The 19,944-nt window shown below is 38.0% G+C and overlaps 1 protein-coding gene across 6 annotated transcripts in view; it reads left to right on the forward strand.

Moving 5' to 3' along the window:
- The window catches only part of LOC107981980 (histone-arginine methyltransferase CARMER), a 325,591-nt gene that overhangs the window by 126,732 nt on the left and 178,915 nt on the right, over positions 1–19,944 (forward strand). For 5 of the 6 annotated variants that reach the window (XM_031925137.2, XM_031925140.2, XM_031925138.2 and 2 more), the window contains one exon: positions 4,281–4,547. The exons of the other annotated variant lie outside the window; for it this stretch is intronic. In XM_031925137.2, coding sequence (XP_031780997.1) covers positions 4,281–4,547 — 267 coding nt within the window. The remainder of the gene's footprint in view (positions 1–4,280; positions 4,548–19,944) is intronic. 6 annotated transcript variants of the gene reach the window in all.

Consider the following 19,944-nt stretch of genomic DNA (forward strand, 5'->3'; position numbering starts at 1 on the left):
GATATGAATTTTTTAATAAAAAACACATTTTTTATCATAAAAATGAATCATAAAAAATGAACGGAACGGTCAATCTGAAAAATCTTGCGGGAAAAAGTAGTCAATTTTATGCTCTTTTAGATACACTATTGTTGGATACATTGTATAAATAAATTTATCAAAAAAAAAGCAAAAATATTTTTTCAAAAATTGAAAAATAGCTATAAAATGGTCAGAATCATAAAAAAAAATTTTTCCCAAATTCAGAATTAGAAAACATACATGCATGTCAAATTTTATTACGATCGGTCGCGTGGTTCCAGAATCATAACAGTATACGTACATACACACACACGCACATCCATCTGCAAGGACATTTTCTTAAAACGCATGATTCTAACTTCAAACACCTTTAAATGCATTTCTACGAAGTTTTAACGAAACCGAAAATTTTACTATTTCAAAGCTTCCTTTAGGAGGAAGCAATTTACATCAGCTTGGGGTGTGCAGTTGCACGGCTTGCGGGAATATACATATAACTATAAATTTTTATAACATATATTTAGATATTTTAATAAAAATATGTATAATATTATTCTAAGTATATAATTAATTGTAATGTTTGTTTAGAACAACTATTTGATTATACATTTTGATTTATTTTAAGAAATTTATATTGTTTAATATTAATTTATCTTAACCTACTGAAAAAACTCATGAGGGTGCTCTTTACATAAAGAAAATGATTACTTAAAGATTTTCGTTATTTCATTTTCATAAACACATAGCTTGAAAAAAAAATCATATCTGCAGAAATAATTATTTGCAGCATCTCTTTTATCTGGACCGAATCTGCAGATTACATCTTGTGATATGGATAAATAACACACAGTATTCGTCATTTCATACTAACAAACACATAACAACAAAAGTGATGACTCACTCAAACTCAATAAGAATGCATTATGAATACATCGTCGCACCGTACAAAGACTAGCACAGTTCAAATTTTTAAACGAAAACTAGCATAACTCACGATTTACCGCGAAGAGTAGCACAGTTTAGAAATGCGGTCAAGAGTAGCACAACTCGCGACTTTAAATTACTTAAAATGTGAGTATTTTACGTTTTTATTGAATTATTTTGTTGGTTAAGTTCATGAAAACCTTGGACAAAGACAGACAAACCTCAAAGTTTAAAAAGGTTTTGAAAGTTATAGAAGGTTTCTAAAAAAAGTGAATAATTTTAAAAAATGTTTGTAAAAAATTATTGAATTTGTGAAAACAATTTTAAATTCGGTAAAAAGTTTTAAATTGTGAATATTTAAAAATGTTCATTAGGGACAGTTTTGCAAAAATCGGGAAATTCTTATAGAAATTCGTTGTTTAAGTTGTGAGAAAGTTTGAGTTGTGCTAGTCTTCGCGGGAAATTTTGAGTTGTGCTAGTCTAGCGTGCGTGAAATGAGTTGTGCTACTTATGACGGAAAATTTGAACAGTGCTACTCTTCGTAGGGAGCGACGATATTATACATTTTTATGAGAAACAAAAAAACAATAGATCATGGAATCGAATTAAATGCGACATGATTTAAAAATTATCAATACGCATATTCATAAATCAGAAGAACGTATAATACAGAAATCATAAGAAGTTTTATGATTCCTACAAAACTTTACGCCAAGACAAACTCACGATAAATCACATGTACCCCAAAAAACAATGCCCCACACCAGCCACGAGCGAGAAGAAGAAGCAACGAAATCATATTTTCAAAACCCGCCTCACAAGCTGAAAAGGAGAAGCGGTTTTATTACAGAACATTAAACGGTCATATACACGCATTCCACAGCTGTGCGAACAAACGAAAGACGACAGTTGACAGCTGGAAGAGGAGAAAGGGGTTAGCAACAGTTACCGAAAAAGCGCCAGACTCATCGACATCGGGGATCTCAAACCCCAAACCAGGAAAGCAAGGTGGCCACTTGACGGTCCTAAAGGATACAATCAGGGAAACAATCGAGTACGCCAAGGGTAGAACCAACGTGCACGGGCCAATTAAAACAGGCGTTGGAAGAGCTAGAGAAGATAGAGTAAAAGAGTGCGTATCTTTTAAAGGTGCCAGAGCATTGACTAGCAGGAGAATTTCTTGGACCAAGAACGAGCAGTATGGAAAGTTTGGCGAGCGTTGCTAGCGCTAAGACCACGGACAGCACCTCGCCAACCTGACAAATTGCGGTATACGGGAAGTTCTGTCAAGAAGCCATAAAAGTTTGCTAGGAAGACGAGGAGTATATAACAAAGCTGGAGAAGGAAGTGGATGAGCTTATCGAGGATTGCCAGTCTGCACCAAAGGACGTAAAACGCAGCGCAGAACGGGCTAAACAACTTAAAGTTCTGCTGACCCAGTTAAGAGAAAAGCACAAGAAAGGAGATCGTGAAGATAAACGCTATGAAGGTGACGTTGATTATTACGAAATGTGGCACGCGACACGAAAAAAAGCAAGGAGAAGCGCGCATGGACGGCTCCTTAAGGACGTGGTCCTAGCCAGTATCGGAAGCAGGAGGTCAAGAGAAAGCCCGTCTAACAGCCCAGAATAGAAGATCGAAGAAAAGCGAGGTGCAAAGAGACAACGACGTGAGAAAGTGGCGATGCAGCGTGAGAACCCCGTTCCGAGAGTCCCTCACAATGCATCAGAGTCACTGGCGAAAGTCAGGCCCAACAAGAACTAACGGCTCGAAGGGCTACTAGTGAAAGTGGGACCAAACAAGACGTATGCAGAAGTTCTGAGAAAAATCCGAAAGAATGTAAATCCGGACACCACTGGAACGATGGTACAGGGAGTCAGGCCAAACAGAAGTAAAGACGTCTACCTAAAACTGGGAAGAGAGACTGATTCTGACAGGACAGCGTTTACAGCGAAAAAGCAATGCTGGGCCTCGGACTGGTGAAAAAGGAAGAACGGAATGCTACCCTGGAAATAAGGGACATGGACACACACATGTCTCTCGCACACACATGTCTCTCGCACACACATGTCTCACACGCTACACTCTCGCAACACACTCAAGTCTCTCTCTCTCTCACACGCACACCCGGCTCCTTACGCTACCTTTCTCCACGTCTCCTCATCGAACTCTCTCTCCCGTTCATCTTCTTCTTCATTTTATTAGATTTCCTCTCGCACGTCTTCTTCTTCAGCTTCCTCGCTACTGTCTGAGCTCTCCTGCGTCCTCTCGTTAAGACAGTGCGCCCGCGTCCTCTTCCTCTAGACCTGGTGCTGGACCGGCTCTCTCTCTCTCTCTCTCTCTCTCTCTCTCTCTCTCTCTCTCTCTCTTTCTATCTCACTACACTTACACTCTTCGCTTCCCGCTCTACACTCTGCGAGAATCCCGCGCGCGATCCTATCAGCGCACGCTCGGTGATGCCACGCGACGCGACGCAGCTTCTCAGCGACGGATACAGCCGATGTCCGCTCGCACAAAAATAAAATGCACACGCGTTAATAATTGCAAAACGCAATTTTTATTTTCTCGGAAAAAGGCGGCCTTGCGACGAACAATGTACCGTCGCAAAGTGTGGAGGAGCCGATCACCGCTTGTCTGAGTGCCAGATGGAACCAAGCTGCTTCCTCTACAAAGAGGGCGGAAAAAAGGGAGAGGACTGTAAACAGCTGTTTGGCCCTGAACCCCTAATCACTTCGGTGGATGGGGGACGTATGGAAATGTTAAACCTCAAAGAAGAAGCCAACTAGGCTAATCAAGGGGCCTACGGAAGTATTGTTTAACAATGGTGTCGAAGAGCTACTTACGCATACGCCACATAGAAAAACTCACACATTTATACATCCATACGGACATTTTCTAAAAACACGTATTTTGAACTTCACATACCTCAAAATAAATTTCTAAACTGTTTACGATGAAATCAAAAATTTTACTATTACAAAGCTTTCTCAACCAAAAAAACATTTAATAAGGAAATTTATTTTCTTAATTTTAAAACAAAATATTATTCAAAATATAAAATAATAAAAAACTATGAAAGAAATGATATGGTGGTGAAATACTACGTTCCCGGTGTACATAGAAGATGAGCACCAAAACGCGAGGCCCAGCTTTGATGCACACGACTCTTCTCCTATATTCTGTGCTTCATTTATTACCACGTGGGACGGCAAAACAGTTTTTGTAAAAATGTTTGATCTTAATTAACAAATAATTTCTTTATACAACCATAAATTTGTTATTATCTTTTTAAAATAGTCGAAAATAAGACGTACTTATAAATTTATTAATTCTAGGTGGTAGAATGTTTCCATCTAGAGGAGACTTACATATAGCACCATTTTCAGATGAAAATTTATATATGGAACAATTCAACAAAGCAAATTTTTGGTATCAAACATGTTTTCATGGCGTAGATTTATCAGTAATGCGAAGTCACGCAATAAAAGAGTATTTTAGACAGCCAATAGTTGATACTTTCGATATTCGAATATGTATGGCTAAATCTGTTCGTCATGTAGTAGATTTCCAGTCAGCCAAGGAAACTGATTTGCATAACATAGGTAAGAAAATTAATCATTAGTTAAATAACTAAATTTAGAAACTTGAGATGCGAAATCTTGTTCTTAATAAACACTGTCTCCTAACGTCGCTCGGTAATACATTTGTAAGTCCGAAAATATAACATAGCTAGAAACGATTACTCCACTAATGTAGTATAGAATTTGAAAAAGTTTTTTTATATTGTCTTGATGTAAGTATGAACCCATTTATGTATGTTCTCGCAATATCTTAGAGATTACATAGTTAATTATTCTAAAATTTATACGAAAATAATACTTGAACATTCGACAGACGAATCATCTGAAAAAAATGTTTTAAAAATGTGGAAGTGAAATACGATCTTTACGTAGATTATGTTAGGCTACTGTTGGTTTTTAATCGCATTATAGACATAGAAAAAATGCTTGTTAGAAAAGGTAAGCTAAAATATCTTTATTGTGAGACGTCCGCAAAGAACACGTTCTACTCATATTCGTTGCTGCAGTTTAGCTGCAAACTACTATCATTTTGGAAGGCTGGCATACCCTTTACAAACGAACATGATTCTATCACGGCCACACTGAAGCTTAAATTGCCGCGCCACGTACTTAAGAAATTAACATACCGTGACTTCTAGGGTATATATGCCGATGAACTCAAGGATTTTCTTGGACTGACTTTCTCATCTGAATAACACCATTGATTATCTTGCCCTACTTAAGACTATCATTCCTAAACAGAAACGTTGCACAGTAGTCTGAAACGGCAAAAATTTTGACAAAAATTAGTAGCGCCTCGTAAAATAACGCTATAAAAAATCACAAGGGCAATTTTTGAAGTTTGAAGATGTACTTCCATGGAAAAATAACGAAAACCCGGTGCCAACTTTATTAACAGTATGCTTTCTCCAAGGGAAGATTTTAATTTCGTGCTGTAGCGTGGCGAGCGCTGCGGTTCAGTTTTGACAGCTCCTCCCGAGGAACCGGTCACTTCAGCTTATCAGCATCCATTTGCGTTTTCCTGATTCTGTACATCGAGCGTATCAGGTCTTCACGAACGTCCTTTTCAGGACTATTGACCTTTGCTTTGTAGCGTGCGTTGCGTTGTGTGTGCGAGTTGTTTAAGCGATGTGCTGTGTGAGTGTTTGTTCGAGTGTTGGGACGTCGGCCACGTGCAAGCTTCCTCGACGTGCTGACCCCCACCCGGCGATCGACACCTAGGCGGCAGAGCTGAAAATTTCTGCACTGAGAAATCGTTCGGACAGCTGCTGCCCCGACCTGAGTGAACGGTGCACTAAACGCACTAGCTCGTCTCTCCCAAAATTTCGGGTAGTCGCTGTCCGAAAATCGTGCAGCAGTGTTCCCATTTAGTGCTCTTTTCTCCCGTATGGCGCTGCTGTCGCATCAAAACCGCAGAATTTCGTCCGAATAACAGCTCTCAGGGCAGTAGTCAACAACATGAGAAAGTAGTGGTCGACAAAGACAAGCCGCAACCGTACATAGGCTTATAGGATACGGGCTCTGAAATGATATATTGTGATGATGCAAGTGCTTTTAATAAAAAGGAGTTATAAGAAAGTAAAAAAATTACAAGATTTACGAAGACAGAGGAAAGGGAAGGTTTAGTCAGAAAAGATGTAAAAGAAAGTAAGAGAAAAAGCATAGAAGAGTGAGCCTTCAGAAAAATAAATATATAAACTATGATATACTATGAGTTCGAGTGTTTGGTTCACGAAAGAATAAATGTTTACTAGGTTCAGATTTTAGGTTAATATAAAAATTGTAGAAAAGTTTATTATTTTCAAAATTTAGTCTAGGCATAGTGTAGATTAAGTATATTATATATCTGTATGTGTGTGTGTGCGCGCGTGTGTGTATATATATATATATATATATATATATATATATATATAGTGAGTTTGACTGAAAAAAGTTGGTTCGAGCAAGTATGATGTGTAATATAATGTCACTTTGTATGAACATTAGTAAAACTATGCGTAAATATACATGGTGACGGGTACAATAATATACGGTTACAGAGCAAGTGTTTAATATAGAAAGATAAAATAAATTTATATTATCTTAAGATTTAAGGTTATGCAGAGGGAATAAAATATCATATATATATATATATATATATATATATATATATATATATATATATATATATATATATATATATATATAGATATAGATATACACGTGCTCAGTGATGACTTAGAATATAGTCTATTGAACATATATAGTCATTGTTCAAGTATTTCACGGAAGCAAGTGTGAACAGCTTATTTTTTCAAGAATTTAGTCTAGCTGTAGTGAAGAAATGTCAGTTTCTACCTTTATTGGTCTACAAAAGTATGTCTAAAGATGCATATACATGGTGATCATGTAGAATACAGTATATTTAATCGTCTCAAGATCTGCTCGGCTAGATCTGTCTCGAGAAAGATGCGGACATCGTTCTTGTCAGCAAACAGTATCGTGACGGGGAAGAAACGAGCTGGTTCAGCGACGCCGTTGACTCTCCCAATCTCTTCTAATCGTCGACCTGGTGTCGACGAGCAAAGAAGAAAATGTAACTTTCGCAAACGTCGACGTGCTCCGACTCTCTCCTCGCGCCCGTCGAGCCCGCGCTTCTTGCTGGCGCCCGATTGGCTCGCAGTCCGCGCGGATAACGAGCCACGTATCGGCGCCCGCTGACTGGCTCGCGACAAGCGGAGGACCAATCAGCGCGCGCTGACGAGGCTCGCTCTCCTGCTAATGATGCTCACTCTCGCGCCGACGTTGACGGTTAGCTAGCCCGTTCCTCAAACTAGAGGAGAGGTCAGCTCCGACAACAATAAGCCGACTCGCTTGCTTCTTCTGCGCACTCAGGGCTTGGATGCATCGACCGAGATTCCTCGTATCGACGCGGCTGCGACGTTGCAAACGTATATATACACTAGTAGGGCTTCGCCACCTGGCTCGCTTCGCTCGGCAACCCCCCATTTTAGTTTTTGTGTGATTTTTATTTGTAAAATATTATTTTCATGGTCTGATGATTACATTCTATTGGTTGAGAACGATCATATTGTATTACATAAAATTTGTAAATCATAAAAATGTCAAGAATTTAATGTTTGTCAAAATAGAGAAAATTAAAAAAAAAATGTGGCTGTCTCAGGGACAGCCGATAGAAGTGAATACTGAATTAGGTGTGTTGTAGACTTCTTTTTTTTAATATAGGTGAAATAATAAAAATATGTTTATCGTTATTCATACATTATTTTATTTCTTACAAACTTTATTTATCTATGGTAGAATCACGGGTATCTTCATTTTTTAATTCAATAAAAGAAACAATTGGTTTGTGGTAACTAAAGTATGATATAAATGTTTTAGAATCGATTTTATATAAAAATCTTGAAAATACTGCATCTAATGTTGTGCCATACTTAGTAGTTGATTGTTACGCATCATTATTCATGTCTAATTGAAATTTATCTTTGAGGAATGTAATTAATGGTTGTGCACTTTCATCAGCAAAGTTAACATTAAAATCTCCTGCTAAAATCAGTTGCATTTCATGGTCATTTGTACCAAGCTCCCGTGATCCTACTTAAGTGTATACAAGTAGTGATCTATGGATAAATTGAGTTATGTCTGTAATGCTTTGATTATCTTCTAAAACGCAGTGAGCAGAACATATTTCAGCTATTTCTGTTTACGTACAACTGACGCTTAGACGCGGGATAGCATTATTTCAGTTTATGCTAGGTAGAGAAAGGCGCGTGGGGACGCGGGATAGCATTGTCCAGAGTATAGCGTGTAGTAGAGAAGTATAGTATGTAGAGAACGCGGCGAAGAGAGCGCGGTGGAGGGGAGAGTGAGAGAGAGAGAGAGAGAGAGAGAGAGAGAGTTGCCCCTGCTTCCCCTCCTGCCGTTCGGTAACTGCGTGACGGTCGGTTTTTTCTCGATTCACTCCCCGGTAAAAATGTGTACCTAGCGCGCCTATAGAAGTATTCACTTCAAAAAGTGAAAGTTCTGAATTAACATCAAACTTCTACTGCTAATGTCATTTAAAATATTTGTTTTTTTTCCATTTTTTTGGAATTCGTTTGAAAATTAATTTTGATTCTTCCCATTTTCGATTATACTTTTTTTTTATAATAACCATTGCGGCGTTGTTGTATGACCTGTGGTCTTTAATATATGTTGATGATTCATCTTTTTGTTTTTACGTAGCAAAATAAGGAAAAAAATATTTTTTTCATTTCATAAATGTGTTTTAGTTTTGTAGCGATTCTTTAATTTAGTTTTTTGTGATGATTTTATAGAAAGAGTTAATAAAAATAGTAAATGTGTACCTAAAAGTGAATAATATTTCCTATCTTTTCACCGCAGATTATTTAGATTACAGTTTATCGTTCTTTTGTAATGTACCAAAACTGAATTTTTTTAAACCGTTATAACTCGATCAATACACTGTATTAGTTCTACAAAATTCATGATTATTATAAATAATACTTACTGCGTAAATATCAAGTTATTTCACTAATTATTTCCTGAGAAAAAACTCAATTAAGTTTTTGTTTCCTACCTAGGGAAGCTTTGCATTTTACAGACCAAATTAATTAAAGAAAGAAGGCATAAATCATAACCAAAATCAGGATCCGGACGGATTTTTTTGTTATCTTAATTCTTATTTTTATATGAATTTATCGTTCTCTGCAAGTTAAATATACTTCTTGAATCTTTACTTGTAGCTACTCATTAGCTTTATTCGATTTATTTTTTGTCAATATTTTTTCGAAAACTTAAGGTTAAATCTTACACCAACGTGTACACCATATATATATATATATATATATATATATATATATATATATATATATATATATATATATATATATATATATATATATATATATATATATATATATATATATATATATATATATATATATATATATATATATATATATATATATGGGGTTTCCGGGAACTAATTCGCACAAAAAAGTAAAGAGACGAGGAGGATTCGACCCCACATCCTTGAGATCTTAAGGCGCGTGCTCTAACTACTGAGCCAACGACGCACTACCCTGCACTCGCGCCGACTAGCTCTTACAGGCGCTATTCCCGCCCGTTATAGCCCCCCTCCAGAAGAAGAATTGGCCGGGCCAACTTCACCTTCATCATACTGATTCCCCAGCCACCTAGCCTTGCCACGGAGTCCTCGACAGCTGAACGTCTGACTGGTGACGCTTCAACCCAAGACTCGCCTGGCTCCGACTACAGGAATCTTCCCGGGGCTTAACCGGCTTTCGAACCTTGTGGGTTTTTGAGTTGGGCGCCATGTAACGGGATTTCCGAAAACTAATTCGCACAAAAGTAAAGCGACGAGGAGGATTCAAGATATATATATATATATATATCTTGAATCCTCCTCGTCGCTTTACTTTTGTGCGAATTAGTTTTCGGAAATCCCGTTACATGGCGCCCAACTCAAAAACCCACAAGGTTCGAAAGCCGGTTAAGCCCCGGGAAGATTCCTGTAGTCGGAGCCAGGCGAGTCTTGGGTTGAAGCGTCACCAGTCAGACGTTCAGCTGTCGAGGACTCCGTGGCAAGGCTAGGTGGCTGGGGAATCAGTATGATGAAGGTGAAGTTGGCCCGGCCAATTCTTCTTCTGGAGGGGGGCTATAACGGGCGGGAATAGCGCCTGTAAGAGCTAGTCGGCGCGAGTGCAGGGTAGTGCGTCGTTGGCTCAGTAGTTAGAGCACGCGCCTTAAGATCTCAAGGATGTGGGGTCGAATCCTCCTCGTCTCTTTACTTTATTGTGCGAATTAGTTCCCGGAAACCCCATATATATATATATATATATATATATATATATATATATATGGTATATATATATATATACACAGGGTGTCCCATTTTAATTTACCACCCCCTAGAACTGGTTAATAATTTGCTCTGAGAAAAAAATGTTTCAAATAAAATTTGTTGGGTTCGAAGGGGGACATCTTTTGGCTATTTTAGCTGTGACCTTGAACATGACCTTCAAGGTCATTTGAAAGTCAAGACCAAATTTTCATATGAAATGTGCATATTTTTATGGCGGATTCGGATTCTACTAAAAAAGAGAAACACTTTTTGTCCGAATCATTTTTTGAAAAAACCCCAAATTTTTGTTGTAAACGGCTTTAAAAAAGTTGAAAAAATCACTAGATATCTCTTATTGCCCCACCCTTTAAAAGAAGTTAAAAATTTTACATTTTATCCGAGGAATTAGAAACGTACACAATTTTACAAATTTAAGTCCAAGTATGACCTTAGCCATGAACTTGTCCTTAACCAACAAGGTCATTCGAAGGTCAGTCAATTTATTTAACGGTAATCCTCGATTTTTATTCCGGCAATTGAAGCTTGGCTATGACCTTGACCTCGAACCTTAAATTCATTTTAAGAAAGAACCATCACTTTAATGGAAAATACTCTTTTTCAAAGAAATGAAATTACCAAAAAATTTATTAACAGAACCAAAGTTCATTAGAACGCTAATCTGATTCATTTTTTATCACATGGGGGAAGTTTGCAATCTTCGGGGTGTGTTTGACATTCTCTGGGGCAAGTTTGCAATCTTCGGGGTATGTTTGACATTCTCTGGGGCAAGTTTTACGTCATCTGCGGAAAATTTGACATCATCTGGGGCAAGTTTACGGTCACAACTGGGACAAGTTTGACATCATCTGGGGCAAGTTTGAGCAGTAAGGGGCATGTTTTCAACTGAGAATCAAAATCAAGCTAGTTTTTTTAATGAAAATTGTACATATTTTAAATCATATTCAGATTCTCTGATAAAGTACGCATCTTTTTAAGAAATATTTTTCTCGTAAATGCTTTATTTCTCGCTAAAAGACATTTTTTTGCTTCGTTATCGTTCTATTGGTAAAGCTTGTAAATTCTTACAGCTCCTCAAAGCTTCTCATCATTAGGTTTTCATTGACTTTCTGAATTTCAGAGCAGAAAAATACTTATAATAAATTATTTCTAGTAAGATTAAATATTCCCTAAAAAATCTACCTACAACAGATAATGGCTGACTACACGCCAGTAGAGATAGTCAACATGATCAAGATTCTGGGAGAATGTCACGACAATTACAAGGCTGCAGCGAGGCTGTACGCTGAAAGGTATCCGGACGCTCGTCATCCTACTAGGAGGAATATTAAACTTCTAACGATAAGAGCTCAAGGAGGTAACTTAAGAAGGAAGAGGCGACGGACGGGCCCAAGAGAGCATATTGCACTTGGGGTTCGTGCTGTAATTGCCGAGGATCCTCATATTTCGACGCGACAAATTCAGCGAATGCATGGAGTAAGGAGCCTGGTGATCCTGCCAGGCGACTTATATTCTGTCAATGGGCGGAAACACGAATGCGCATAGATCCATTTTTCTTTGATCGGACTCTCTTTACAGACGAGGCAAAGTTCGACAATATGGGAGGAGTTAATCTTCATAACGCGCATTATTATGCAGAAGAAAATCCACATTGGCAGCGAGATCACCGTACACAAAGACGGTGGTCAATTAATGTTTGGGCGGGCATAGTTGGGGAATACGTTGTGGGTCCAATTTTTTATGACCGTAATTTAAACGGCGAGCTTTATTTAGATATTCTCGAGAACCAAATTCCACCTCTTCTAGAAAACATTCCGCTAGAAATAAGGCGAGACATGTGGTTCCAGCAAGATGGTGCTCCCGCTCATCGTAGACTACTTGTCAGGAGATTTCTGAACGCGACATACCCAAATAGTTGGATTGGAATTGGTAGTCCAATCTGTGAATTCCCTGCGCGATCGCCAGATTTGACCCCATTGGACTTCTTTCTGTGGGGGGCCGTGAAGCAGAGAGTTTACGCGGAAGCCCCGACGACGGCACAAAATATGATGGAGAGAATTGTTGCAGCATTCCAGGCGTTCACCCCACAAACATTAATAGATGTCCAAAGAAGTTTTCGGCAGAGAATACAAATGTGCATTCAACAAAATGGGCAATTGATAGAGCACTTGAGGCGTTGAAATTTCCGTGACTAGCTGAACGAAGGGGTCTTGCCTCAAGTGGCTGGACGTGAAGGTCTTGCCTTAAGTGGTTGGACGTGAAGGTCTTGCCTTAAGTGGCTGGATAGGGTCTTGCCTTAAGTGGTTGGACGGGGTCTTGCCTTAAGTGGCTGGACGTGAAGGTCTTGCCTTAAGTGATCAAAAGGATACCTCTGTCTTTGTTTGAAGCTAGTAACATTCATCTAAAACAGCTTATTTCTAGGACAAATTCTCTTTTCAGTTAACCTATTGATGATCAAAAAATGGTTAAGACAAAAAGTGTTACTTTTTTGGTAGAACCCGAATCTGTGATAAATCTTATTCAAATGACCTTGAAGGTCATGTTCAAGGTCACAGCTGGAATAGCCAAAAGATGCCCCCCTTCTAACCCAACAAATTTTATTTGAAACATTTTTTTCTCAGAGCAAATTTTTAACTTCTTTTAAAGGGTGGGGCAATAAGAGATATTAGTGATTTTTTCAACTTTTTTAAAGCCATTTACAACAAAAATTTGGGGATTTTTAAAAAAATGATTCAGACAAAAAGTGTTTCTCTTTTTTAGTAGAATCCGAATCCGCCATAAAAATATGCACATTTCATATGAAAATTTGGTCTTGACTTTCAAATGACCTTGAAGGTCATGTTCAAGGTCGCAGCTAAAATAGCCAAAAGATGCCCCCCTTCGAACCCAACAAATTTTATTTGAAACATTTTTTTCTCAGAGCAAATTATTAACCTGTTTTAGGTGGTGGTAAATTAAAATGGGACACCCTGTATATATATTAAACACTTGCACTGTATCTATATTATCTATACTCATCACCATTTATAAATACGCATACTTTTACTACTTTTATACGAAATAACCTTATATTGCACATCATACTTGCTCGAACCAACTTTTTCCACTCAAACTCACTATACATGTTGAATATACTATATTCTACACTACGCCTAGACTAAATTTTTGAAATAATAAAGTTTTCCACACTTTTTGTATTAAATTTAAATCTGAACATAGTAAACATTTACTCTTACGTAAACCAAACACTTAAACTCATAGAATATCATAGTTCATATATTAATTTTTTATAAGGCTTCTATGTTTCCTCTCTTCCTTCCTTTTACATCTTTTCTGACTAAACCTTCCCTTTCCTCTGACTTTGTAAATCTTGTAATCCTTTTACTTTCTTATTACTCCTTTTTATTAAAAGCACTTGCATCATCACAATATATTATTGCAGAGTCCGTATTCTATAAGCCTGTGTACGGTTGAGGCTTGTCTTTGTCGACCACTACTTTCTCATGGCGTTCACAAAATTTATGTTACGCTGTGGCTGACAGCAGCAAGTCACTTATATTGCTTTTATCACTATGTATATATACGTCTATACATTTAATATTTACATACTACTTAAAATCTTGAATTGGTGAACTTTTTATTATACTCTTGCTTCCACTTAACACTTATATGTGTATAGTTATGTATGACATACATATACAACTACCGCATAAAAACACAAAGTCTAATATAATAAAAAAAATACATTCTAGGGAGGCAAGATTTAAATCTTGCCTCCCTTGAATGTAACACTATGCCTTATAATTATAAAAAATACAAATGTAAATCATTAACTAAATAATATATGATTACAGCATCACAGAATCGACTTCTCAAACAAATATTGAACAAGGTACTTTTACTAAATTATAATTTATGCATTGCATATATTGATTAAGTTGTAAATAGATTATATATACAGCAAATTAAAACAATCATAAATAACAATCATTATTGGATTGAAAAATTAATAATAATAATAAAAATTAAAATAAAATGATGTTTTAATCATCATTTTAATCAAATAAATATAATATACTACACTAGTCTAAAGATTGATAGAAAAATATATCTGCTACAAATATCATGTAACTGCTAACAAAGTAAATGCTTAATAAAAAAAGTTTTAAACAATAATTTATGTTTTTAATTTATAATAAAACAACACTTGTGCAATTTAACAAATCATATACAGACACTCACATATATCACTAATAATTAGAGAAAATTAATAACTATTCAACAATATTATTATGCACCAACAATATATGCAATACAATTTACAATTTAAAATTGAAAAGTCAAAACAAACTAAAATCTAAAATACTAACAAAATATGGAGTGTAAAATTCAATATTAAAATTGGACAAACGATGCGAATCACAAACTACATTAATATAACTATAGAATAACACTATTAGTAATCAAAGGCAACATTTCACTCCTTACACAATTTGCTAGCATGACTCCATGGCTTTTACAGAAAATCTAAAAGTTATTAATTTTGCTGAAATATATTAGCTTATACTTTTAACGCACAGAATAATAAAGTGAGTGACAATTTGAGAATGAAACCACTTTGAGACGTTATAATTTTGAATCGGGAAAAAAAATCTTTTCGGACAAATATTTTTATGGTAAATGGGCTCAATGCCCAAATATTTGCATAATGAAAAAGATTTATTTCCAGAAAAAATGAGTTTTTCGAAAATTAACCTCGATTTTCTGGTAGCCGAGGTCTGATTTACAGTAGGAAACTCATTTTCGCATTGATTCTCTAATTGAGTCTAAAGATATTAACGATGAAATATAATAAATTTAATTGCGGCCCATGACTTTTTTTTGAAGAGAACAAAAGCAACTCGAATATCCCTAGTGAGAATTTGGTTACATTATCCGACAACAGATGGCGACACAGATCCTGCTAATGATTGACTTCGTTAATTTTTGAACATGAAGGAATTTTTGCACCCACTCGAGTCTTCTTGAAAGGCATCTTAAAGCCGCACTGCTTAATAAGTTTGATGGGTACATATGGCTCGTAGCTAATATGAATAACCCTAAACCGGATAAATGTAACCGCACAGTTGAATGTTTTGACAAGCGCTTTGACACGCACTTTTATGTAGGTAAAGCTATGCAGGACGAGCTCGCGCTATGAGGACAGCTGCTTTATTAAGACTTGCTGAGAATGCTAAAAGGTACCTTATCCTACTCTGGATATAACCTCTATACTTAATGTTGAGAATTCCACCGCGGGTACGGAAAGAAATATCGGGCTGCCTCGCTTATCGGCAGATCAATATTTTACTCTCTTTTATGCCAGAAAATTGCTCAAGCTAGGTACCCGTTTTTACATTTTTTTTTAGCTGCAAAGAACGTAGGTCTGTGCCCCGCATAGGTAGCGTGATTTTAGTGCATAGCACACAAGAGAGGATGCTTTCACTTGCCTTTACTGCAAAGGGGTTTGTCGCTGTTTTATGTCTACCCATAAAGTGGACTAAAAGGCGTTTTAGCAAAATTTCCTTACATTACCAGACATTTCCATATCACCAAGTATTCCATGACCTAATTCCTTTTCCTTGATTTCCAGATTTCCTCGATGACCTGGGCATTCTCCGATCACACTGAATTACAAGGAGCAAGAAACGTAATTTTGATGCATACATTTAAGGCTCTCTTTGAATATAATTTAATATGAATAAATGTCTATATAAATTAGCCGTTGTTCAGTGTTTATTACTCAGCAACTTATTGTGCTTTATGTAAATATTGTGAAAATTATAAGCTTGTCATTTATTATCTTTATTTTCTGATCTTTATTTCCAAATTTAGCTGCGACGCTTTTGTAATTGTTTTAGCTTATAGGGACCCAGGTTTACGGTTTACAGCGGCGAACGGCGATACGGTGCCGTTTGCGCTTGGGCGTACGCAGGTAATATGGGTCAAAACACCAAAAAATCCGTACACGAGTGACGAAGCCTGTTTTTCGGGACAGTTCTCCACCTGAATTGGCGTTTTCTTAGCAGCCAGAGAAAACGTCAAATTAGTTTAAGAACTGTCCCGAAAAACGAGCAGGTTCATCCCTACACGCTTTTTCGATGCTTTAACTTAGATTACCTGCGTACGCGCGAGCGCAACGTGTTGCGTCGTTTCGGCTTTATTCGCCGCTGAGAAAACGCCAATTTGTGTAGAGAACTGTTCTGGAAAACGAGCAGCGTCACTCGTGTACGGATTTTTCGGTGTTTCGACCCAGATTAGCTGCGTACGTCCGAGCGCAACGCGCCACGACACAGTATCGCCGTTCGCCGCTGTAAACCGGAAACCTGGATCCCTATAAGCTAAAACGATTACAAAAGCGTCGCAGCTGTATTTGGAAATAAAGATCAGAAAATAAAGATAATAAATGACAAGCTTCTAATTTTCACAATATTTACATAAAGCACAATAAGTTACTGAGTAATAAACAGTGAACAACGGCAAACTTCTATAGACATTTATTCATATCAAATTATCTTTAAAGAGAGTCTTAAATGTTTGCATCAAAATTGAGTATCTTGCTCCTTGTAATTCAGTGTGATCGGAAAATGCCCAGGTCATCGAGGAAATCTGGAAATCAAGGAAAAGGAATTAGGTCATGGAATACTTGGTGATATGGAAATGTCTGGTAAAGTAAGGAAATGTTGCTAAAACGCGTTTTTAGTCCACTTTATGGGTAGATATAAAACAGTTCTACCTTACCCCTTTGCAGTAAAGGCAAGTGGAAGCATGCTGTCTTGTATGCTATGCACTAAAATCACGCTACCTATGCGGGGCTCAGACGTACGTTCTTTGCAGCTAAAAAAAAATGCAAAAAAACAGGTACCTAGCTTGAGCAATTTTCTGGCAGAAAAGAGAGTAAAATATTGATCTGCCGATAAGCGAGGCAGCCCGATATTTCTTTCAGGATAAGGTACCTTTTAGCATTCTCAGCAAGTCTTAATAAAGCAGCTGTCCTCATAGCGCGAGCTTGAACTGCATAGCTTTACCTACATAAAAGTGCGGGTCAAAGTGCTTGTCAAAACGTTCAACTGTGCGGCTACATTTATCCGGTTTAGGGTTATTCATATTAGCTACGAGCCATATGTACCCATCAGACTTATTAAGCAGTGCGGCTTTAAGATGCCTTTCAAGAAGCCTCGAGTGGGTGCAAAAATGCCTTCATGATCAAAAATTAACGAAGTCAATCATTAGCAGGATCTGTGTCGCCATCTGCTGTCGGATGATGTAACCAAATTCTCACTAGGGATATTCGAGTTGCTTTTGTTCTCTTCAAAAAAAAAAGTCATGGGTCGCAATTAAATTTATTATATATCATCGTTAATATCTTTATACTCAATTAGAGAATCAATGCGAAAATGAGTTTCCTACTGTAAATCAGACCTCGGCTACCAGAAAATCGAGGTTATTTTTCGAAAAACTCATTTTTTCTGGAAATAAATTTTCTATCTTTTTTATTATGGGCCCAATGCCCAAATTGATGCATCCATGGAATTCAGATCCACCCATTTACCATAAAAATCTTTGCCCGAAAAGATTTGTTTTCCTGATTCAAAATTATAACGACTCAAAGTGGTTTCATTCTCAAATTGTCACTTAGTATAATTTGCCCTATAAATATAAATCTCATTTAACCTTAGTAACAGAATTAAGAAATATTTAGATAAGAACACATCTATTTAAGATAGAGCACACAGTGGCGCTGTCGTCGTTTAACAAGTTTAAAACTATAGGCCACAACAACGCAACATTCTATCCTTGGTTTAAGGCGATGAGTTCATCGTCCTTTGCCACTAGCGTCCCATCTTGTTTGCCATTTAGCCATCGTCTTCTTTCTTGCGACAACCTAAATCTCCTTCTGGCTTTTGTCACTCGATCGTCTCCTAGCATCAAATACGTCCATTCTTTCCAACGCTAAGAGGTCAATGGGTGGCTACCTACTATAATGCAGGCAGCATCGTCTGATACCGTACGGTAAGCAGACGCCACTCTTAGTGCAATTCGCCTATACACAGTAGTCAACTTTCGTGAATACGATTTTACTTGCATCGCATCTGCCCATATTGGGGCTTCGTATAGCATAATCAATGTGGTTACACTGGCTAAGAATAACCTTCGCTTCTGATATGGCCCTCCTACATTTGGCATCAATCGTGATGGAGCAGCCCCAACTTTCGCTGCTTTATCACTGACTATTTCCAGATGATGTTTAAAACTTGTCGTTTAAAACTGTTTAAGTCTTGTATCGATGGTGATGCCCAAGTATTTGATAGTTAGTTAAGAAACGATCTCATGTCCATCCACCGTCAGTATGATTTCCTCCATTTTCTTCCTACTGGAATTGAGGATAACTTCCGTTTTGTGACTGGCTAGTTCCAGTCCCGTCTCTGTTAGCCATTCGTGTTGTAACTGGGGTTTTCGTACTATCCCAGTTACAGAGCTATCCCTCGCCCGGGGCTTGGAAAATGACCCGGTGGCGCCAGGCGCTCCTCGTAAGCGCCATAGTCTCGCGACTCTTTGTTTTCCAGCGCGAGGGTTTTTTTGCACGTGGTTTGCTCGGCTAGCTGCAGCCCCGAAAAACAGTAAGGAGAGAGAGCGGTTCGGGATAATAGAGCCAATTGGTGTATCAGACGGAACTGTATATTCTTAGTAAATTCTTACAATTTATAATAGACTCGTACAACTTGCTGAGATAACTCGTAAACAAAGGCAACTCCGATAAACAAATACCCGTACATGAAAGATATCCCGCGTGACTCGCGCGCATCTCAAGGCTCGAGAAGTAACCAGATCATACACACTTGCTCGCTCTTTTCGTTTCTCACTTACTCACACAATTACGTCGCACGCGAATTCCGCAAACGCCGAACGACTTATCCTAGAATTGCCCGACCACCTTACGCCTCGTGCGTCCAAGTGTCGGCACCAAGTATTAGCCTACGTTTTCACAAAATAACTCTACACTTCTATCATAAAAATCCTTAATTCGACACTTCGCTTATTACTCGAGACAACACAAAACTTCGACGGAACACAATACAAAGAGATAAAGAGATAAAGACAGCGATCCGAAGGTAACTAACGCGTACGCGAGATAAACATTTCGTTCGCGAAACCGAACGTGGAACTGCCGTTCACGATTCACTGACCTTAAATCCTTCTAGCTGGAACACCGGGTGAAGTTAAAGTTGAGGCACGTCCGTTCGGGAGCAGTCGGGACAGGCGGGTGCCAGCTCGAGCGCTCGCGTCTCGCGGCCGCCACTCTGCTCTCCCTAGCCGCCGTACCGCGCGCGCGCTGATTGGTCAACGCGTCGCGGCCTGACGGCCCGCTCGCTCGCAACACTATCGGTTCACGCGCCGTTGCCGAGTCGCGCGGTCGCGAGTGCGCGCAGATAGCCCCGCGGACACGATGTCGAAACAGATAGCCGCGAAATTCGAATTCTCGTAACACAAAGA

The sequence above is a fragment of the Nasonia vitripennis genome (assembly GCF_009193385.2).
Source record: "Nasonia vitripennis strain AsymCx chromosome 2 unlocalized genomic scaffold, Nvit_psr_1.1 chr2_random0005, whole genome shotgun sequence".
Taxonomy (NCBI): Eukaryota; Metazoa; Arthropoda; class Insecta; order Hymenoptera; family Pteromalidae; genus Nasonia; species Nasonia vitripennis.